At 48.5% G+C, this 23,774-nt stretch overlaps 1 protein-coding gene across 4 annotated transcripts in view; it reads left to right on the top strand.

The window, feature by feature from the left end:
- Positions 1-2,196: 2,196 nt before the first annotated feature.
- The window catches only part of LOC138491262 (inositol polyphosphate-5-phosphatase A-like), a 705,879-nt gene continuing 684,301 nt past the window's right edge, over positions 2,197-23,774 (top strand). For all 4 annotated transcript variants that reach the window (XM_069617676.1, XM_069617677.1, XM_069617675.1 and 1 more), the window contains exon 1: positions 2,197-3,022. In XM_069617676.1, the coding sequence (XP_069473777.1) occupies positions 2,957-3,022 (66 nt within the window). In that variant the 5' untranslated portion in view covers positions 2,197-2,956. The remainder of the gene's footprint in view (positions 3,023-23,774) is intronic.

The following is a 23,774-nucleotide window of genomic DNA, read 5'->3' as shown; positions in this document are numbered from 1 at the left end:
GTATCGCATACTACCTGCATGTTGATGGAATGCCAGTGCTTGCGGTTGCGATAGATGTGCTCAGTGGCCCTAGGTGGACGTAGCGCCACATGGGTGCTATCAATGGCACTGAGCACTTTGGGGAAGTGTGCCACCCCGTAAAAGTCCTGGACCACTGCCTGCCTTTCTGCGGGTGTTCTGGGCATGTATATGTGCCTGCGGACTGAGGGGCGTGCAGTCATGATTGCCAACACCTGGTGTAGGCAGCGTGACTGCGTGGGCTGTGAGACGCACCAACTATGGCACTTGTCTGCTGAAATGACCCAGTGGCCAAGAAATGCAGTAAATTGAGCACCTTTTCCAAAGGGGCTCAGTGCTTGGGAGCATAGGGTGGGTGATATGAGGTCATCCCCACTCAGTGACCAGGTCTAGGATGATATGGGGTGGAAACCTGTACCTGCCATAGACCTGGTCATCAGGCATCCCAAAAAGGCTGGTACTGGGTGAAAAAATGCGGGGCCTGGCTATCCACCTCCTCCTGCGGTGTCCGACGACCACTGCTGCGAGCAACGGTACATTCATCGTAGCGTTATGAGCTTGTTTGTTGTTTGAGCGCACTTTTATGATGCACGGGGGCACTTATGCCAGCTTTCGCCTGGCGTACGTGTTTCCGACTTAGCACATCTTTTTTGGCGCACGGGCTTCCCCTGTTCAATTCCATGAATACGTGTGTGGGCATTGCGAGGATTTGGTAGCGGTACTTCCCCCGTAACGCCCACATTTCCGCATGTTCTTCCCCATTCCACGTGTTCCACCCCCTTTTTAGGTGTGTGCGCTGGGCGGTGTGCACCTTCACTGGCCGTCTTGCGCACAGCCTTCGGAATGTCACAATGACGTGTGTGCCACGCGCGGATTCTTGGCAGGTCACAGGTAAGCCACGCACAGCGCTTTCCATGAATCGCCAAACGGGCGCTTGCGCGGCTTTCGCACGCGTGCGCTGCGATTTTCATGCTTGCGCCCCTGTTTACAGCACACATTAATTCCATGAATTACCCTGAGTGTGTTTTGTGACCTGGCCCAGGCCACGCTCCCTCGTCCTGCTGCCTCGTCCTCACAAGAGGGGCGTTCCCAGTGTACATTGTTTCCATTCCCAGCACGATGTGTGATCGTCATTAATCCTAGTGCTGCTCTTCCCTTTCAATCTCCTTATGCATACCTCTCAACCTTTGGAGGGCTTAGGGCGGGTGAAAGCAGACTCTTTTGTTTTTGGCAGGGGATAGCCCATTCAAGTGGCTGTACTGATAAGGTTGGTGGAGGAGTGAAATTATTCCATGCCGGGTGACACTGCCAAAAGCGTGCGAGTTGAGGGGTGTGCTCACACCCTGCACATGTCCCAAACAAGGGGCCATCCGGCGGCAGCACGGCTCGGGATGAATTGTGGGTAAGTCTCCATGATAATGAAGGGAATCATGGCTTTAACATATAATTGTACCAAGGAGAGCTGAGAAGCGATCAGAGGTGTCAACAAGTGTCTAAAGCGGAAAGCAGGGCTTAAATCCCGGCTACACCTCTTGAATATTCAGTGTGTGATTCTGGTCAATGGTTTTATCTCACTGTGCTGAGAACCTGTCACGGCTCGTGCTTGGTTTTTAAGGCAAATTAAGCTACATTCCCATCCATGAATTCTCCGATTTGCCCAGTACACTTTGAACGTTGCAGGGTCCCCTGGGGAGTGCGTGCGAGTTTTATGGTGGTTATGAGCAGTTGGTGCCTGGCTGTTGAGGTGTGGGGGGTAATGGTACAGACATTTAGGAGACACAAGGCTAGGAAGAAATGGGTGCTAAATGAGGAAAACGAGGAGAAAGGTGCAATCGGGGTGGGGGCGCCGCGCTGTAAGTAGGGAGACTGGTTTGGGAAGAGAAACGGTGATAGAAGAGGGAGAAGCAGGGGGGTGCTGGGGTAGAAGGATCGAGAGGGAAAAGGGCGAAAAGTGCTAAGAACGTTGAAGATCAGACAACGGAGAAAAGAGGTAGGAAGACGCAGAGAGGAGGGAGGGAGAGAGGGGGCTGGAGTATGGGAAGGGGAGGAGAGAGGAAAAGGGGAGGAGAGCGAAAGGTTGGAGGAGGGCCGTATCGAGAGTGCGGAAGTTAGAGGGGCGGGAGGGAGAAGTGAAGACGGTAGAGGGCGGGCAGAGGGAGGGTCAGGGGAGGGGCGAAGAGAAACAGAACGAGAATAGGCCAGGCCGGGAGGACAGGCGCATGGGACAGTGCTAGAAGCTACATCCAGGAAGAGAAAAGGAGGCGGAGGCAGAGGCAGACACCCACCCCAGCCCCTCTAGGAACTCGTAAGAAGATCCCTCTGCCCCACTAGGATCTCGCTAAGGTCCCAGGGGAGCTCAGCAGGAGCCTCCAGCAGCGTGGCAGACCTCCCGCAGAAGCCAGCTGAGGAGCCCCACCGATCCCTGCCTGAAACGATAGAGCCCAGCTCATCCCCGGCTCCCATCCACCCCGAGGGGCTTAACAGATACGCGAGAATTCGCCTAGGGTCCCGTCAGACCCCCCACCCCACGCAGAGAGGTTCCCTACACCCAAGCGCACTGCTGATCCAGCCCCCCACTCCCACAGGAGCCCGGCAGCCCCCACTCCCCTTGGAGCATAGCTGAACCATTGCCGGCCACCTCCAGGAGGTCACCCCCCACCAGACCCACCCCAGGAGGTCAGAGCAGGCCTACCAGACAGGGGGTCAACCGGCTCCTGTAGCCTGCCTCATTAAAAGCCGCTACCAAGCCTGCGTCTTGGTGCTCAGCAGCCCCCCACCAGAAGTGCACACCCCCCTCCAATCCCCTTCAGTGCGGCCAGTACACACCAAGCCCCGTATCACGGGCCCAGTCCATCTTCAGGAGCCTACTTGATGGGATCCGGAGGAATTGGCGCGTGCACTCAGCTCCCGGGCAGTTACTGACAGTTGCTGCCTCTCCATGGGTACGCCGGACCCGGCGGGCGTGCTGCTCATCACCGCCAACGTGGGCTCCCTCTTCGACTATGTGAGTTTATGTGGCAGCCGGGGGCGAAGAGAGGGTGGAAGAGGGGCGTTGCAGAAGAGTGTTGGGCGATGTTGTGAAGGGCCGGGTCCCTCAGCGGCTGAATGTAGATAGTGAGTGAATGTCTCCATGTAGCCGGCGACTCGCAGCAAACATGGACCGCGCGTGTAACATGACCCGACATTTACACACGCGCCTCAGTCCCTTAGCCAACCCTCCCAGACACGAGCCGACTGAGCTACCCTGTCCCCAGCTTGCTCCTCACAGCTCTCGGCAGCGGCAGCCAGAGCCTCGTGGCTGGGACTGGAGTCTGTAACCGCATGCGAGAAAGTGCCCAGTCGCCCGTGTTTTGCTAGTGCTTGGGGGCAAATGTTTACTAGCATTCTATGCAGCGCTTTAAAGAAGCACTGCTGTAGCCAGATGACATAGAATGTGTACATTTGATTGGATCTCCCAGCGGGCCACTGCGATTGGCTGTTATTACCACGTGCCAGGGCACGAATTTCACCGGACTGTATAGAGCGCAAGGCGGACATGTGAACCTTAAAGGCTGGGATTTGTGCGGAGTTTGCACATGGCACTCATATTGTAATTGAGATACACAGCTGGCGGCTAGCAGCGTTAATGGTGGCACACCGGGCAGGGTGAGGTCACATCTCTGCCAAGCTCTTGTGTTTCTCATGAATGGCGTTACCCCCACATCCCCTCTTCGGAGCTCACTTCCGTTCGCTAGCCTGGGCATCACGGTGCCCGCACGGACTATGCCACTGGCAAGAGTGCTGCCAAGGATAGCAACTCCTAGTATGGGGGCATGGCCAGCCAGTGCCGCAAGCAACCCTGCAGCGGCCTCCCAGTGCAAGACTGTGAGTACCACTCCAACCCAGTGGTATTCACATGTTTTATGCCAAGTCCCCTTTCAGTCAAAATGTTGTTGCCTACCCCCCTTGAGTAGAAAATGGCTGCTGCCGCCCCCTCCCCCTTATGCCATTTCTGCTTATATTTGCTAGTGAAATCAGTCACCCTAATCCCTTTTGGAAGAGCCTATCGCCCCTCGCCCCCTGGACACCCTTCGCCCCCCGAGGGGTGGGGGGGGGGCAGCACCACTGCTCTAAACCAAGGTTCCAGATGAACACACGTGCCCGTGCAGTTGGCTAATAACTGTTCATAGCTTTCTGTCTCTGTACACGGGGGCATCACCAGGTTGACGCTCTGTGCCATTTCTTGGGGCTGGCAAAGGAGGCGGCTGCCCGGGGCACACATACTTGGAAGGCACAGGCTCAGCTGTTCCTAGCCAGTGTTCCGAGACTAATTTACCAGCTCTGCCCATGTTTGTTTTTTGCTTTGCATCTCCAACACAAAGTCAGAAACAGCACTGTTCTGAATTGGCCAAGCATGTTGTTAGCACGCCTTTGTTGTCAGCAGAGCCTTTTAACTGGGGAGCGGATACGAACTGGGGAGCGGATAGGCTGAGTAGTGTGGGTTCCCCCCCTGCTCTTGTCCCTGTTGTCCTATGCCCTGACCCAGAAATGATAATGCACACACAGTTATGTTTCCTGGAAAAATTGATGGCCGTAGGCCTGTTTATTTTATACAAAATTAACGCTACACACTGGTTATGACAACTGTACAATAACCAACGCTTTTTGGACACCTCGTGTCCAGGGGTTGGGATGCCCACCTTCTTTTCGACTACATTTCGTTGCCCTGTGGCATCCTTTCCTGGACACGTGCCGCCACACCTGAGGGGTTGTTTGTTTACACCGCTCAGGTCCCCCCAAAACAGCGACCCTACCGCCACCCTATTTGCAACCCTGTACCGCTAATGCTTGAAAAATGTTGTCCGAAAATCTCCCCAAGCCCTTATTGGACAGGTGTACCCCATCCTGGTGGAACCAGTCGGGGTCGTTCTGTGATAGCCCATGTCTTATAAAATGGAGTCCTGTGCTCCTGCAGTACTTGTCTACTGCTTTGTTCAGTTTTTTCCGTGCCGTCTCAATAGCCTGCCTCTTGTGAGCCCCGTACCAGATTCTGCGGGTTATGATCTCTGACATAAAAATTTTTGTTTTACCCCAGCAATGAGCTATCGCCCTTAGTGATTCACACATGTTGCGCATTAGCTCGCCCCGATTTGTTCTGACCAAGTCGTTCCCCCCGAGGTGGATGACCAAATACTCGGGAGGGTCCCTGAACCCAATCAGATCTGACAGCCTGTCGTGGATGTCCTCCCAATGCATCCCTGGGAGGCCCCACCATGAAGTTATTGTCCGTTTGAAATGCAAACCCTCTCTGTAGTCCTCGATCCACCTGCCTGCTCTTGTCACGAATGAATGGCCGACTATCCATGCTGACTTGTAGGGTGTTTTGTCTGCATGGAAATGGGAAATGAATCATATCACGTTTTCACGCACATATCTTTTGAAACATTGTGATTTCCACCCCCCAATTCTCTTTACTCCATCTGCCCCCAGGCCCCCTGCCCATGCCGATGTGGCTGCCCCTATTCTGAAGGAGTGGGTCCCGAACTCTGCCTCGTCCCACCCCGCCTTTGCTATGGTTTTCTTCAGTACTGCCAGGAATTGATATCTGCTGAGGGCACTGCCGTTCCTATGTATCAATAGCTGCCCCCCTACTTCCGGGCGCACCTTGATAAATTGTTTTGTGATGAACCTCGGGCAATGCTCTCTTTCCTTGATACAATTTAGCTCTATTGTCCGCCCTCTCCCCTCTTGGTCTGTTTTAGACTTCCTTAGTAGTATTGCCATTCCTTCGGCCCTTATGCAGATGTCGCTCTTTGCTAAGCCATCCCCTGCCGTTGTGTTACGCGCTACTAGCTCTCCGACCCTTAGTGCCCCATAATATGCTAATGCAAACGCTGCCCTAAACAATTTGATCTCGTAGCTGCCTTTACATGTGCTATGCAGAAGTTTCAACAATATCGTCACCTTTGCAAAATTCAAGGGCCTCCTGCTGTCAGGTATCTTTCCTTCTAACCTTGCCCACCCCTTCATTGCGTATTTTATTCGTGAATATTGCCGCCAGATGTGCTGCCGCCCAACTTTTCCTCTTTCCTTGCGAAAAAGCGCTCCCCACAAATTCACATAACATTGCCACTGTGATGTCCCCCACCTTTTTTGCCCCCGTTTCTCTTAACACATTATTCACATGCTTTTTGTATTGCTCACCAGTTCTGTATGTTATGGCGTTTCTGGCCAACTTTTCGACTGTCTGCTCCTGTGGTTCCTCCTCCTCTTCTGAGCCAACCTTGTAGTTGACCGTGCTTCCTCCCATTCTTCCAGAGGTACCCATGCCTTCTTTGGCGTGGGCGTTTTTGTCCTTCTTGCATCTGGGCGCAATTCTCTGAACCTGGCCCACTGAAAGCGAGATAAGGCGTCAGCGACCACATTTGCTTCACCGGCGATATGTCTTGCCTTTAAGCTGACATTATTCATAAGACAACTCAGGGTTATAGCCCTCATTATTTTCAGCACCAGTGGGCATGAGGCGCTCCCGTTATTTATGACATGTACTACCACCATGTTATCCGACCATACTTTTAATTCTTTGCAGCTCAGCTCCTTTTCCCATGCGCATAGTGCTACCCATATTGGGAATATTTCTAACGATGTAATATTACTAGTCCATGCTGCTTTTTGCCATGCTTCTGGCCATTCTTCCGCACACCATTCCGTACCTAGCATTGCGCCGAAGCCGAACCCCCCGGCTGCATCTGTGAACAATACCCTTTCGTTTTCTTCGTTTATAGGTGTGCGCCAGATTACTGAGCCATTGAAGGACTTTAAGAATTCTGCCCACACCCCCAAGTCCCTTTTTATTCCTTCCCCAATTCTTACCCTATGGTGTCCTTCTTTGGCCCCTCTTGTCCTCTGTTCTACCCTTCTCTGGAATATCCTACCTTGCGGTATGATTCTTCCTGCAAAGTTCAGTTTTCCTGCCAGTGATTGTAGCTCCTTTACGGTAGCCTTGTTTCTCCCTTTTAGGTCTTTGATTTTACTTAATAAGTCTGCTACCTTTTCTTCTGGGATCCTGCATTCCCCCATTCGTGAGTCTATTTCGATGCCTAGGAATTGTATTGTTTGTGTTGGGCCCGTAGTTTTTTCTTCCGCTAATGGGAAACCCCACTCTTTCGCCAATGCTACGAATTTCTGCAGAGTATTTTGACATTGTTTGGAACCATGTGGCCCCACGAATAAAAAGTCATCCAGGTAGTGTACTACCTGCATCCCCTTACATTCTTTTGTAAGTGCCCAGTGTATGAATGAGCTTACTTTCTCAAAATACGCACATGAAATGGCGCAACCCATCGGAAGGCACCTGTCCACAAAGTATTTGCCTGCCCACTGCATGCATAACCACCTCTGTGACTCTTCTGTCACTGGTAATAGGCGGAAAGCCGACTTTATGTCTGCTTTTGCCATCCATGCTCCCTTTCCTGCCTCTCTGACTATGTGTACGGCTTCCATGAAATCTGAGTAACTGACTGACACTGCCTCCTTGTTGATGCCGTCATTAACTGAGGCCCCTGTTGGGTATGATAGGTGGTGAATCAGCCTAAATTCACCTGCCTCCTTTTTTGGAACTAATCCTAGTGGTGAACATATGTACTCTTTAAATGGGGGAGAACTGTAAGGGCCTCTGATCCTCCCTTGCTCGATTTCTTTTCTGATTTTCTTGGTTACCAAATCTTTGTTTGCTAATGCTGATTTCAGATTTTTGGGCATGTTCGTAGAACCGTGCCCATCAAACGGGATCTTAAAACCTTCTTGAAACCCTTGCCAGATCGTTTCTGCCATTTCTTGATCTGGAAACACCCGCAGCCATTTCTCCATTTTTTCTATCTTCACTGGAGTGACCCCTTTCTCACTTAACCTTTTAGTTCCGCTTCTCTGACCCCCTGTACTTATTGTATGCTGCTCTCGTGCATTTAGTGGTAATATGCTCCCCCCCACAATTCTCGCATTTGTGATTGAATTTGCATTTTTTCCCCCAGCTGCATGGCACCCCCTTCTCGAAATTTCTGCATTGCCCCGGCTGTGTTCTTGGACCCCCATTCTCTCCCTTGCCACCCCCTTGTGCTGTTGGTGGTATGTTGCTCTGCCAACTTCTCTGTGCCTCGTACTGCCTGCTCCGAAAATTCTGCTCGCTGGCCCTGTCACGACTACTATCGAACCTCCTGTTGCTGTATCTGTAATCGCTCCTATAATCGTTGTACCCATACTGTCTTCTGTAATAGCTGCCTGTATTTGACTGTTCTCTGCTGTCCCATTTCTCCTTTAATACATTAAAGATGTACAGATTGTAATTCTCTTCGTCCCACCCAATATCCGGGAAACAATCCATCTCTTTCCTAAACTCATGATCATACTCTTTCCATGCATCACCCCCAAATGCTTTGTAAACTATCAGTACACTCTGCTGATAGGTGACTAGCGATGGGCCGTCCTCAGGGAATTTCTGCAAAATGATGGACGACATTATCTGGAATGCTGCTGTCCAATTGTCAAAGTTCCTTGTCACTGCTGATCTTTTCAATAAACCTTTTTCATCCTCCTTTATATCCTCTTTTGCTATATCATGGCCCCTTTTCTGTACATCTAGCAAGGTAAATATGTCTATCAACTCTTTTCTCCATATTTTTTCTTTAACTTTGTCGCTAATATGCCAGGCTTGTGCTTTCAATGACCGCCCCTATGCATCTTTGCCTATCGTGGGTCTCCCATACTTTGTCATATTTGTGGCTGGCTCAGTTACTGTTACTACGGCAGGCGCTGGCGTTGCTATAGGGTCTGGGCTTTGGGGAAGCCCCGGTGTTGGGATGGTAGCCCCGCTGTCTGTTGGCCCCTGCCCCCATGCCCCCTCCTGCCCTGACCTCTGTATTTCTTCCATTACCTATTACCCCTTTCTTTTTCACCCAGGCTCGCAGGTGGTCTCTCTCTTCATCATCACTACTTTCCCATTCTGATCCCAGGTTATCTTGCTCTCTTTTCTTTCCCTTCTTGGCTCTGGGCGACATACCCTGAGCCCTTATGCATTTGACATTCGCATTTAATACTTTAATCATTTTGTTAATATTGTTATTTAATTTTACGATACCTTTGTTTTTTTGCTTTTTCTTAGGCCTCTCTGGCTCTTGCGACTCTTCCGCCACTCCGCTTGCCCTCTTCTGTCCTTGGGGTACCGCGGCTTCCTCGTCGCTGTCCGTGGAATCCTCTAGCAGCAGGGGCGACATTGCCCTAGCCCTTTCTTCCTTTTGCATCACATCCAGCACCCATTTGGCCCCATAGTCTTTTTCTGCTTTTTTGGCCCATGCGCTGAATTCCTGCGCTCTTCTTGTTCTTTCTTCCGTCATTTCCAACTTTTGCCTCTTCTGGCTTTCTTGTAGACTTTCCCTCACTTGCTTGTTCCTCCTGTATTGTTACACTGAGCCCCTGTCTGGCTTCCCGTGTTGCCTGTTCCGACCGTTTGTTCTAGTTTATGCTTTTCCTTTTTCCCGGTGTTAATTGTTTCCTGGGCAACGCTGCCCTAACCAGCTCGGACTCCAGACTGTTGCTGTTTTTCGCTTCGTGCTGTTTGTCTACACCGGTATGTACTGCCGCTTTAAAGTTTATACGGCGTGTCCTTCGCCCCGCCCCCTAGGTGCGACGTTTCTTCTGCGACCTTTCTTTTCCTCTCTCCGCGGGTGTAGGAGGCGCCCGCTTCAGCTCTCTGGCTCTCCTACTTGGCGGCGTGTTGCCCGGCCTCTCCCGCTTCTTCCGCCGGTAACGCTGCCTGTTCTTCCCCGATGACTTCTGCAGCGGTCTTCTTCCGCACCTCCGACTGGTTGTGTTGCAGCTCCGGATTCCCAGGTACGAAGCCGATGGTTCCGCTTCTCGCCTTCCGGGGTCCCGCTCTTCGCCGATGGATGTCGCCGCCAAGCAGAGGTGGGTCCTCCTTCTTCCGCTCCTCCTACGCCCCGTTCCTTTGTTCTTCCCGACACTTGAGCCCGCAGAGGCGAAATTGACCGGGGAACCGAAGACACGGACTACGCATAAGCCCGCAGAGGCAAAACGTATCCTTGTCCCCCTTTTCCAGGCCCCGGGAGCTTACCCGAGTGAGGTGAGCTCCTAACCTGGTTGTGTCTTGGCCACGCTTCCTTGGGTTACTTATACCCCTTCCCCCTTTTGTTGTGCCGTTGGGGGCCGGCTTCTTCCTGTCCTCCCCCCCTGTTACTTTCACACCTGGTCTTTTCCTGTTTGGCGTTTCCTGGGGAACGCCGAGGGTGGGGGCGCCGCTCTGGCTGCCCCTCCCTTTTGTTTTCCCGCCGGTTGTCTCCCCCACCCTGCGCCTAACTCCCCAGGCCCTCCATCGTGCCGCACTTCGTGCAGCACGGGGCCTGTGGCATACGAACTGGGAAGGGTATGAACTGGGGAGCGATTAATGGTAGATGAGCGCAGAGACAGCTGTGAGTGGCTGATCCGCAGTTACTATTGTCAGTGGGGTTGTCCCTTAACAAGTGTAAATATTGTGTGATTAGAAATGGCAGGGGCGCATAACACACTCCATGTTGTGTAAAAAAATACTATAAGCAGGTGTTAGCATCAAACTTCATTGAATTTTGAAATTGTTTCGTTTTGGAAAGTTTGTAAGAACTTTTAAAAACATACTTTAATAAATAGCAGGTTTATATATATATTGCTACATTGTACAATGGTATTTATTATTGTTTGCTATAAACCGAAACACACAAAAATAATGTGGATTGTAAATAAGGACTTCTTTCACTGGTGTCTTTGTCTACATAGCACAGCTGTGAAACCCAGAGAAGATTGGTTTGAGCTGCCATTAGCATTTATTCTGCATGCACCAAATAAAGCAGCAAAGGTAACCTGCATTTTCCCCTCTCCCCACTTACCTAACCCAATCCCATCTGTTCCTGAACCACCAGAGGGCCTGGAGTCCATGAACATGGCACATGTACATGATTTAAATCCCAGTAACATAACACAACACTTTGCCTGCAGCTGCATGCATGCACAGAACAAAGCAGCAAACGTAACCTGCATTTTCCCCTGTCCCCACTTACCTAACCCAATCCCTTCTGTTCCTGAACCATCAGAGGGCCTGGAGTCCATGAACCTGGCACATGTACATGATATAGATCCCAGTAACATAACACAGCACTTTGCCTGCAGCTGCATGCATGCACAGAACAAAGCAGCAAAGGTAACCTGCATTTTCCTCTCTCCCGCTTACCTCACCCAATCCATCTCTTCCTGAACCACCAGAAGGCCTGGAGTCCATGAACACGGCACAGGCACATGATATCAATCCTATTAACATAACACAACAGTTTGGCTGCAGCTGCATGCATGCATCAGCAATGCTGCAAAGGTAAGCTGCATTTTTCTCTGTCCCCACTTACTAACCCATGTTTTGGAAGCACCAAGGGCCTGGACATCATGAACATGGCACAGGTACATGATATAAATCCCAGTAACATAATATACCACTTTGCCTGCAGCTGCATGCATGCACCAAACAAAGCAGCAAAGGAAACCTGCATTTGCCTCTCTCCCCGCTTACTTAACCCAATCCCATCTGTTTCTGAACCACCAGAAGGCCTGGAGTCCATGAACCTGGCACATGTGCATGATATCAATCCTATTAACAAAACGCAACACTTTGGCTGCAGCTGCATGCATGCACCAAATAAAGCAGCAAAAGGAACCCGCATTTTGCCCTCTCCCCACTTACCTAACCCAATCCCTTCTGTTCCTGAACCACCAGAGGGCCTGGAGTCCATGAGCGCAGCACAGGTACATGATCGAAATCCCAGTAACATAACACAACACTTTAGCTGCAGCTGCATGCATGCACCAAATGAAACAGCAAATGGTAACCTGTATTATCCTCTCCCTCACTTACTTAGTCCAGTCCCATCTGTTTCTGAACCACTAGAGAGCTGGAAGACCATGAACACGGCACAGGTACATGATCGAAATCCCAGTAACATAACACAACACTTTGGCGGCAGCTGCATGCATGCACCAAATGAAACAGCAAATGGTAACCTGTATTATCCTCTCCCTCACTTACTTAGTCCAGTCCCATCTGTTTCTGAACCACTAGAGAGCTGGAAGACCATGAACACGGCACAGGTACATGATGTAAATCCCAGTAACATAACACAACACTTTAGCTGCAGCTGCATGCATGCACCAAATGAAACAGCAAATGGTAACCTGTATTATCCTCTCCCTCACTTACTTAGTCCAGTCCCATCTGTTTCTGAACCACTAGAGAGCTGGAAGACCATGAACATGGCACAGGTACATGATATAACTCCCAGTAACATAACACAACACTTTGGCTGCAGCTGCATGCATGCACCAAACACAGCAGCAAAGGTTAATCTGCATTTTCGTCTCTCCCCACTTATCTAACCCAATCCCATCTGTTTCTGAACCAGCCGAGGGCCTGGAGTCCATGAACACGGCACAGGCACATGATGTAAATCCCAGTAACATAACACAACACTTTAGCTGCAGCTGCATGCATGCACCAAATCAAGCAGCAAAGGAAACTTGCATGTTTCATCTCTTCCAAGTAACTCATCCAAGCCCCTCCCTTTCAGATGTGTTGTCACGCCTAGATATCAAACAGCTGGCTGCAGTGTACAGTTTAAATCCCAGTCACATCATAAAGTGGGAACATGTGTGGTCTGGTGCCTACATTGCACACTGGGCTCAAATCATGGCTTCACCACTTAGAGCAAATCATTTAGTCTCACGGTGCCTGAGCCATCACCCTTAGGATTCCCTAGAAGGGATTCATTTCTCTATGTGCACAATTAAAAGGAAGCCCCACTCATTGTTTACTAAACGATTGTCCTTGACAGGCCGCAAGTGTGGGTTGCGGATCGTGAAAAGGGTTTCCTGGTTTCAGCGCATTCTCCTTGCAAAGCAACATGCGCTGTTTCCAAATGCGTGGTGCTCCCTGACGATCCTAGCTGCACGCGCTGCTGCTGATTGGTGAGAGGACCCACAGTACATAATACATCAGATAAAATGGCGTCTTAAACTCTCTCTAGTCATGCACGTGCAAGCACAATCATTACAGTTTGCAAGAGCAATAAACAATTTGCGGATCATACTTCAGACAGTGAACGATTCCATTGTTGTTTGCAATATTGTTCTCTCCTTTGCAGTGTCTTATTAGTTTTCAGTACTTTAATGATGCATTAATAAAACTAGATGCGGTTTATAATAGTGCACTTGTTTGATAAGGTTCACGCGAGGTTGCAGTGCAGGGTTTCCCGTGTAGTGTTGCATTGTAGTGTTGTCTCGACACTGCTCCTGGACCCCCCTCTTTTTCCATGTGTTGGCCCTATTGTGACCCAGAGCTTAACCCATAGCCACTTACTCCCTCCCATAGCTCTTTCAGGCGATACGCCCATGTAAACATGAGCTGTAGCGAATCCGAACTCATCGCCACACACACGCAGTGCATTGCATGTCTATCACGTAGAAAACGACTGTCCTTTGCAGAGGGCACATGTGGCTTTCTTGCCAGCAGGAGGTTTTAGAATCTGGCAGCAGAGCACACGGGGAATGCACCTTGCAGCATTGCGAGGTACACATCACAGTAACGTGACGTAATATTGCCCGACAGCCAGGTCAGTAGCGTGAAGCCACAGCATGGTGCATGCTGCTGCTAGGAAACAGACCGGTAAGTGTGCAGTCAGTCTTTGGTACCTTCCCATTGCACATGCAAGGTGCACACAGAAAATGGATGTCCCATTTCAGAACTCCATTTGCCCTTCCAGATGTGTGATGTAAAGCAGCGTGGTCTTGCGCTTCCAGGTGTGTGATGTAAAGCAGCGTGGTCTTGCGCTTCCAGGTGTGTGATGTAAAGCAGTGTAGTCTTGCCCTTCCAGGTGTGTGATGTAAAGCAGTGTGGTCTTGCTTGCCCTTCCAGGTGTGTAATGTAAAGCAGCGTGGTCTTGCCCGCCCTTCCAGGTGTGTGATGTAAAGCAGTGTAGTCTTGCCCTTCCAGGTGTGTGATGTAAAGCAGTGTGGTCTTGCCCTTCCAGGTGTGTGATGTAAAGCAGTGTGGTCTTGCCCTTCCAGGTGACTGGTGGACAGCAGTGTGGTCTTCCCTTCCAGGTGACTGGTGGACAGCAGTGTGGTCTTGCCCAGTGTGGTCTTGCCCTTCCAGGTGTGTGATGTAAAGCAGTGTGGTCTTGCCCTTCCAGGTGAGTGATGGAAAGCAGTGTGGTCGTTCCAGGTGTGTGATGGAAATCAGTGTGGTCTTGCCCTTCCAGGTGTGTGACTTAAAGCAGCGTGGTCTTGCCCTTCCAGGTGTGTGATGTAAAGCAGCGTGGTCTTGCCCTTCCAGGTGTGTAATGTAAAGCAGCGTGGTCTTGCCCGCCCTTCCAGGTGTGTGATGTAAAGCAGTGTGGTCTTGCCCTTCCAGGTGAGTGATGGAAAGCAGTGTGGTCGTTCCAGGTGTGTGATGGAAATCAGTGTGGTCTTGCCCTTCCAGGTGTGTGACTTAAAGCAGTGTGGTTTTGCACTTCCAGGTGTGTGATGTAAAGCAACGTGGTCTTGCCCTTCCGGGTGGGTGATAGAAAGCAACGTGGTTTTGCCCTTCCAGTTGTGTGATGGACTGCAGTGTGGCCTTGCCCCTTCCAGCTGTGTGCTGTAAAGCAGTGTGGCCTTACCCTTCCAAGTGAGTGATGGAAAGCAGTATGGTCCTTCCAGGTGTGTGATGTAAAACAGTGTGGTCTTGCCCTTCCAGGTGTGTGATGTAAAGCAGTGTGGTCTTGCCCTTCCAGGTGTGTGATGTAAAGCAGTGTAGTCTTGTTTAGTGCAACCCAGAACAGTTTGACAGCGCTTAAAGCATCACATCATAAGAAAATACTCATTCTATGTGTAGCAAAGTTCTGTGCTACAGAGCATGACGGCACGCGCACACTTCTGTCAGTTCGCAAACAGATATTTAATTAACTAAACATGGGTTTAATGGCAGGTAACTGCACAGGTGAGTAAGTTGCGAAATTCATCAGTCCCCGTGAACATTTTGCTCCATGGGGAATCGGAGCACTCCTATTCCTCCGTTCTCTCTCTCTGGTTCCCACTCTCTCTCTTCTCCCGCCCATTCCGTTACTTCGTGTTAGCCACCCTCTAATCTCGTATATCTTCCTACCCTCTCTGCTCCCTCCAATGTCTTATCATGCCCTCTTACCCCCTGCCCTGGGACAGACCGCAGCCTCTTAGACTTCCTCTAGTATGACAGCAGGACCTCTTATACACCTCCCTCCCCCTGTGTTCTGTGTCTTGTTATGCTAGACCTCTTTTATACTGTGCACAATCACCACTGTGGCGGTTTCCAGTACCGTGCCCCCGCCAGCGGTACCCAGAGCATGGAAAGTGGGAACAAAGCGAGACTAAAAGAGAGGCATTTGGAAAGGGAGAGATGGTGCACCTGAGTCCAACACATCCACGAAAGAGAAAGTGCAGAAGAGTGCAAGTGATGTTGTGTGCATGTCAGTGAGGGGGGTTTCCATAAAAGCAGTTCCAGAGTGATACTCTTAGTAGTAGAAATGGCGCCTGGCTGTGTTTTCTGCTTGATATATGATAAGTCATTTATAATGCGCCTGTACACAAGTGTTTTAGGCGCGACAAGGTAAGGGAGGGAAGACAGGGGGAGGACAAAACAACAATCTTTCTAGGCCTTGTGTCATTCAGATCATGCAAGTGCGACAACGCAAAGTGCAGGGGGGGGGAGAAGAGGAGGAGCCAGGGAGAAAAACAGACCCTTGTTACAATGGAGGCTTATGTGTTTGGGCTTGCTATTGCTGACCCAAAACAATCATCAGAACGTTAATATCATGACCTCTTAACCTCTCTGCGTCACCAGCCTCATATCATGACGGCTTCCCCTCTCCCGTCTACCCTGTGTCCTATCATGACCTCTATCCCAGCGAGTCCAGCTCGTTTGTATCATGACATTTCCATGTCTCTCGTTGAGTTCCTCCATCTACTCTGCCCTTTCCTTCCAGGATTAAGCTGATCTTGGTTGTGTTTTGGACGACACAAACGACGTGAACAGACATCAGTATATTTGGGTCTTGCCATTTAAGGGCTAGCTGTGCTTCGGTTACATTCATCGACATAGATAACGTGTTCCGCGACGGATCTGCACAAAATCTGCGCAGGACGTCAGAATCTCCATTGCTGAAAATCTTTTCGTAATTGCCCACGAGCAGACATAAATCAGTGACTTTACATTTGAGCTTTGCCTTGAGAAAGATCTGTGGAGGTCGAAACACATGTTGGCAAATAACTCTGACAATTGAACATGGAATAAGAACAGAATAAAAAAACGCAAAATCTATCTGAGTCTCCTTTGAGAAGCGCTTGTGTATATGGACTTGTATCAATAACAACATTTAAAATTATTAATTAAGCATATGTGTAATTCGTGTGAGCTAGCAGTGCATCTAATGGTGGAACAATTACTGTCTCTTTTTAAGCTGATCCTGGTTGCACCCATTCACCATTTGCTGCCCTGTCCCTGCAAGGTCCCATCCTTGCAAAGGTATGGTCTCCGCACTGAACACAATGATCCAGAAGACCTCCGTCCAGGGTGTTGCCAGGTCTGAAAAAGATCCGGGGCTAGGCTAATGTCGGGACTGCCGAGACTAGCTAGACTTTTGGTTGTAGCCCCTGAGCTTCTATCCGGGGATACAGCCAAAAGCCCTCTATGCCCCCAAATATTGAACCCATTAATAAAGATGGTGACTCTAAAAAAAAAAAAAAAAAAAAGAACATTGCAGCAGAGACGTTTTTATGGGAGGGCAAAAGGGGCACTTGCCCAGAGTCCCCACCTTGGGAGGGGTCCCACAAGGCTGCCTGATCTAAAGAAGTAAGATTCTATTGTTCATTAGACTTAAATAGTACACATCAGGATATTTGGTGGCATGCTGCTGAGGCTCTAAACCTATTGCCTGTCTGTTTTGGCAAGTACATTCTGCCTTGATCCATTCATCATGTAGTGCTTTCTGTGTTCACTGTGGTATATATAGTTTCTGTGTTCCTAGCTGCACAACTCCTGTAGCATTCTTTCCTTCCTGTGGGGATTATGTTGATCATGTGCAATAGCCACATTTGAAATGCATATTGGTACATTGAGTGCCATAATGGTTAAGAAGTTAGCTCAGTATGTTAAGCACTCATTGCAGATATGTGTTACTATGCAAGATTAGACGAGCACATTCCTTTAAGGCAGGCGGAGCCTTTCCTATGCATGAAGTTTATAAACCTGCCTGCATATGTACTTGGTATTGCAGCACAACAGGTGGTATTATCAGCAACGTAACTGCACCAGATAGGGGTTGCAATTAAAACAAACATGTCATTCTTATGGTGAAAGTCGAGAAATTGGTTTGTTCAGATGGGGTGTTGTAAAACCTAGGCAATCACCTCCAACAATGAGCATAAACTATTAGTCCAAGAGATAAATAAGTATCCAAATTTGGTACCAAAGTATTCATTCTTGTATCCTGGATTTGCCAGCAGACAATACAGTGATCCTGGTCAAATCATCGAATATCTCATACATTACTGTGCTGTCTTCTGTGAAGTTTGCATTCTCTCATGCTGGTGGCATCGTTTAGCCCATTACTTGATCTTTCTTCTTATGTGGGCCATTTGAGTGGAAGGGGTGAAAGACAGAAGGGTGCGGACCAGATGGTGCAGGACTCCGGCATATTTTAAAGTCTGCTCGTTTCACAAAAAAACGCTTTACATTTTTGTAAAAGTCAAAGGTTTTTCAGCACGTTTATAAATGACAATTTCACAAGCCAGTGTTTTGGAAGTTTTTAAAGCGTTAAAATACAAAAGACCAACCCAGATTAAATCCTGTTAAATCACACTGATTGGCATGCTGGTACTTATGTACTTATGTACTTCTCTTGATGATGATAACTAGAATCATTCTGTGTTACACCCCTCTATAATACTTTGTTTTTTAAAATGGTCATGTTTGGTAATGTGATTGGTGTTCTCTCCAAATCACTTTTATCAAATGAGATTATTTTAGTTCATGGTAAGAACTGGTAATGAAAGTGCAATTTCTGCATTTGAACAGAGTTGGAACAAATCCAAGCTTCACCACTTAATCAATGTGTGATCCTGGGCACCTCATTTAATCTTGTATTGTCTAATATCTAAAAATTGCCAGACCTTAAAATCAAAATGGTCAGCCCTTCAGAGTGAATTCCTTCTCAGTGTACGATCTTCAAAAAAGCCTCACTTCATGGTTTCACTGGCTATAGTGTGTAGTGAGAATTGATATACTGCACACCACATGCACTTGTTCCATTGATCTCTAATGGCAACACCATTTGAAAAGCATGTCCCACTTCTAATCTCGGTCTGTCTGGATACCGACACTACCTGGTAGCTTCTAATCTGCATCCATTATCCATGCTATGGTGTGTGTAGCGTTCTCCTTCCTTCCAATTGGTCTCCTCTGTCCATTCATGAGCACTTTTGCTTTCTATGAGGGAGCTAATGTGAGTTCCTCAGTCTTTTCTGGGTTACATGTACCTTTTGCATACGGTCTTGCATTAATACTACAGGTTGCATACCATCCTGGATGCTATTGATAAAAAGTGTCCTGTACCTACACTAGAACAGAAGTAACCTCTTCGTAGACTGCTAATGTTGGCCTTAAAGTGCTACTTGTTTATCATTGTGATTAGAGCAGGAATGTAGAGGGTAAGGGGACTTCAAGGGAGTAAACATGCTTATTTTTAATGCTGTGAGGCAGCATATCAACCTATGGGTTTTGATCGCTTAGGGGGAGGGGGGATGGGGCAGATATTCTTGATCACTTAATTCTTTTGGTTTGGTGGAGGGGGCCCCAAAGATGTCCGTGCCCAGGGCCTCAAAAGTGCTTAAGATGGCCATGCATCGCAGGCACCGCCTCTAGAACTGAACCCAGTGCCCCAGGCGTTGCCAGTGGTGTGAAACCTCACTTTACCTAGCGGGCACCCCCCCATTCCTCTGCCTCGCCCCATGACCACGCCACGTCATCCAGTGCGATTGCCCCAGTGGCGTCGCTAGAGGGGGGCTGGGGTGGGGCGGGCCCCCCTGTGAAACCCTGTGCCCCCCTTCCCCCCCTACCTAAGACGAGCAGTGAGCATGTTCACCCCCAACTTTTGTCTGTGCCCCCCCTACTTTTGTCTTTGGCCCCCTCTGTGCCCCTCCTAAATTTGATTCCTGGTGACGCCACTGGATTGCCCCATAATGCATCTTCCACCGCGTGCCCTGGGCTCTCCATTTCCACACTGTGCTGATCCTAAGGGCTTCTGTGTGTTCACGATTTTGCATTTGGCTGCACTCCAACTCAGCCTGCCACTTCCAAATCCTCTCTTCCATTTTTTTGCTTCATTCACAAGATTACCAAGAAGCCAACTAGATGACACACGTCGCTGCACACTACACAGTTATATTACATTACGTATAACTCCCCTTCTGCTTTGCCACTTGCGCAATTAATGTGCCCACCACAACTTCCCCAGGAAGGAATACTTCTGACATGCCATTTCTTCCATCCGAATGGGCTCCGTTTGCACGAAGACTGTTGTGTGTCACTCCAGCAGCTCCTATAACAGTGCCCTAACAGGCTTCCAGAAAAACAGGTCCCACAACCAGCTACCCTACTTCCCCACACAGGAGGTCGTCAGTGGCCCAGAGCCCCTGGGGCACACACAGGCTGTCGACAAATGTATGTACAGCCATACACCAGGGTCAATTAGAAACACATCTTTTAATTGATATGCACTTTCACATGAGGTTTAAAATCAATAAAAAAACAGGCCAAACAATTATACAAGAGAAATATTATTACATCGCGTTTTGAAAGAGGCATACAACTCAGGGGGCAAACACAAGATGTAAAATGATAATTAAATAGTTTTGTGATATTAGTAAGGAAAGTGAAAACGAGAATCAGTCTCCATGCATAGGTCTTTTCTCGTGGGGCGCCAACACATGTTTGTGTTTCTAGGTGTTAAAGAGAGCACCAGTATTGACTTGATCTTTTATCAGCTTGTCTCCAACACCCATCTTCAGGACGCTTAACACAGTGGGCGTCGGGACGAATTCACACTTTGCTTCGTGCACAACGCCTTGTGCGCCAAACACTTTTAAAGTGTGGCGCAGTGTGTGGAGTCTTTTCCTGAATGGCTATACCGCGTATGAATTTATCTGCGGAGATTGCAGCATTTGCAACTGCACGGCGTGGGCCCAATTACGTGTCCCGTCTCGTGATATAGAATCAGGTTTATTGGGTCATTTGAAGCTGCACTTGGCACATGACAGCCAAAACCCATTGGCTTTGCCATTGCTTGCTTTCTTGTAAAGTGAGATATAGCCATCCAATCCTCTGGAAGTGCTGTCTCCAGTGAGTGAGTTTCACGTGTGTCAAAGGGTAGGGCCTGCCTTGCATGAGTTCCCTGCAGAGGCTTTGCTGCTAAATAAAAATGGCGTCCATGTTCAGATGTCCCGTATGAAGTGTGTGTTTCGTCTTCCTCACACGCAGTGCATGTATTACCAGTTCAGGACTCTTTTCATCTACTACCAGCCATAGGATGGACACATGATTTCTGTGCCATTCTGAGCTGGCGCAACAGCTTTCTCACTGACCCCAGTTCCCTCTTTGTGTAGATCTCAGCCCGCTTCCATCACATCTTATGGGCAACTTATTCTCTCACCTTTTGCCGTGATCGTGGTGGCGCATGGATTAAGAGACAGCCCTTCATTGTAAAACAGACATTTTATTTAAATTAGTCGTCAGAGGAATTACCATACCTTAAGATAAATCGTGTCTTTACGACTTGAGAGCAAAAGTATTGTCATCTTTAGAGAAAAAAAAGTGCTGGGTGGAAGGTTTTGAATTGCCCCGAACCACTGGCACTGCTCTGGGCAACCTTCTACATCAGTTTTTTTTTAGCACATCCGCACCACTGCAAAAGGGGTCCATTTATATGTAAATCAGTCAGGTACTGCCACGAATGGGAGCAGCCCTGCCCAAACTACTTGGCCAGGTCCCCTCTGCACAGGAACACAAGCAACCCCAGACATGTTTCGGCCATACTGGGCCTCATCAGTGAGGTGCAGTTTAGTTCCCTATGGCGCAGCGAGCAAGGGAACCACGTCTTGGCATACCCTCTGTCACATAGGGAGACAAACTAAAACCCCCAAAAGTGCTGGGTGGAAGCTTTTGAAGGAATCTGAACCACTGGCACTGCTCTGGGCAACCTTCCACACACAGCGTTTTATAGCCCGTCGGCGCCATTGCACAAGCAAGCACATAATCAAATGCAGCCGAGCTGGACAAGACCATTCGGAAATCTAAAAAGACAACATTTACAAAATCATTTTCGAAAATCCTTACTTGCATAAATTGATGCGGTGGAACGTGAATGTTTCTGCGGAGCATACATTCAGTGCTGTTTGGTTTGCTAAGCATCACATGGGGGTCACACCTTTATTGGATGAATCCGCGCTTGCGCTTTGGAAGCATTTAGCAAAGTGCAGGCAATGGAGGATGTGCAGGGGCAGCCAAGCAGCAACGCACGCAACCCTCTACATGAAAACACTTGCATTAGCGAGAGAGACCCATGGTGAGCCATCTTCATAGGATTAGGGTTCTTAAAAAAAAAATAAATTGGAGATCTTTTATTAATTTTCAACAATACACAACAATATTCCCCAACCCACTCTCCAACAAACCCTCCCCTCCACCCCCACCCTCCTCCCCTTGGGACCCATGGAACCTGTTCACCCACTCAAGACCTCACCATAACATCCCTGTTAGTGCAGGTCCAAGAGTCTTAAGTGCTGGGGGCCCCACTGGGCTCTATTATCCTCCCGTAGGAAAGCCAAGACCTCCCTCCAGTCGCTGGCAAATTGTGATAAGTTTTAGTTATGGTTCTTTTGAGGTGCATATAAACTGTGCACTGCTAAGATCCTCCAGTGACCATTAGTCTTGGTTGTTGGCAGAGTATTAACACATGTCAGAGAAATAAAGGTCTTAATCTATGGGACAGGTATAATTGGCGTGCGTGTTGAAAATTGGATTGTCCCATAGAAAAATGCAGATCTGCAGGACATGTCTGAGTTCAGTGTCTGGCTGCAGGATCTGTGAGTCTGCCCGTTCTCAGGCTACCAGGACGTTTCTTCTCTCTGTGAACTGAACTCCTCGGGAGCAAATTCTTCCTTTTCTCCTGCACTGATTATTTTTCTTATCCCGCCCCATTCTTCTTTAAAGATACGTTCAACTTCACAAAGCTTTTCTATCTTTCTTTGGTAACCTGTTCTTTCTCTTTCCCCTGAGCCTACTCTCTCCTTCAGAAGTTATTCTCGCTTTAGTCAGCGACCGATTCTTCCTTTTCTTCTTGGTCCAACGTTGCCTCCTTCCCTGGGAATTACCGCTTTACCATGAACCTGTTTTTGCTTCTATTGAATCAATTCTCCTCTTTATTGCAAACCGTTTTTCGCTTTATTCATAAACAGTTCTTGCTTTTCCTCTTGAATCAGTTACCACCTTATTTTTCTTGTGGGTTGATTCTTGCTTTTCCTCTTGACTCTGTTCACTTATTCTTGAGACTGTTCCTCGCTTTATTCATGAGCAGATTGTTTTTCCTTATGGACTGGTTCTTGTTCTTCCTCTTGAATCAGTTAACACCTTTTGGAGCACAATCCTCTCTTTATTCATGAGCTAATTCTTTTTTCTTATGGACTGGTTCTTGTTCTTCCTCTTGAATCAGTTACCACCTTCTTGAGAATGTTCCTCGCTTTATTCATGAGTGAATTGTTTCTCTTGTGGACTGGTTCTTGCTTTTCCTCTTGTTCGCTTATTCTTGAGAATGTCCCTCGCTTTATTCATGAGCAGATTCTTTTTTCTTGTGGACTGGTTCTTGCTTGCTCTTCCTCTTGAATCAGTTAACACCTTTTGGAGCACATTCCTCTCTTTATTCATGAGCTCATTATTGTTTTTTATGGACTGGTTCTTGCTCTTCCTCTTGAATCAGTTACCACCTTCTTGAGCACATTCCTCGTTTTATTCATGAGTGAATTATTTCTTTCTTAGGGACTGGTTCTTGCTTTTCCTCTTGACTCTGTTCACTTATTCTTGAGAATGTTCCTCGCTTTATTCCTGAGCAGATCATTTTTTCTTGTGGACTGGTTCTTGCTTTTCCTCTTGACTCTGTTCGCTTATTCTTGAGCACATTCCTCTCTTTATTGTTATGTTAAGAGTTTTCGTACCAGAGTACAGTGCAACCGACACCAAAAGAGGAAACCTGGCGCTATGATTGAACTATGGTGACACTATGTAAAAGACTAGAAGAGCAAAGTTTTCAGATCTTTCCTGAAGTGTGTATGAATAGGGCAGGCCCGAAGCACATTCCATTACATAGCTGCTCTGGCGAAAAAGAACGACCTCCTATTTTCGCATGACGAACTCCAGGGACAACCAAAAGAGAGCGGTCCGCCGAGCGCAGCACACCAATAGGAACATATGGACGGAATTTCGATTGCAAGTATTCCGGGCCAATAGCATAGAAATCCCTATGCACTAAGCAGAGGGACTTGAAAAAAATGCGCTTAGCCGCTGGGAGCCAATGGGGAGACCTGAGAACGGGTGAAATGTGCTCCTGGTATGGCGTGCCAGAGACAAGGCG

The sequence above is a fragment of the Ambystoma mexicanum genome, chromosome 10, assembly GCF_040938575.1.
Source record: "Ambystoma mexicanum isolate Mex_15411 chromosome 10, UKY_AmexF1_1, whole genome shotgun sequence".
Classification (NCBI taxonomy): Eukaryota; Metazoa; Chordata; class Amphibia; order Caudata; family Ambystomatidae; genus Ambystoma; species Ambystoma mexicanum.
Note: the sequence above shows the minus strand (reverse complement) of the source record. Positions and strands in the feature narration are given on the sequence as shown.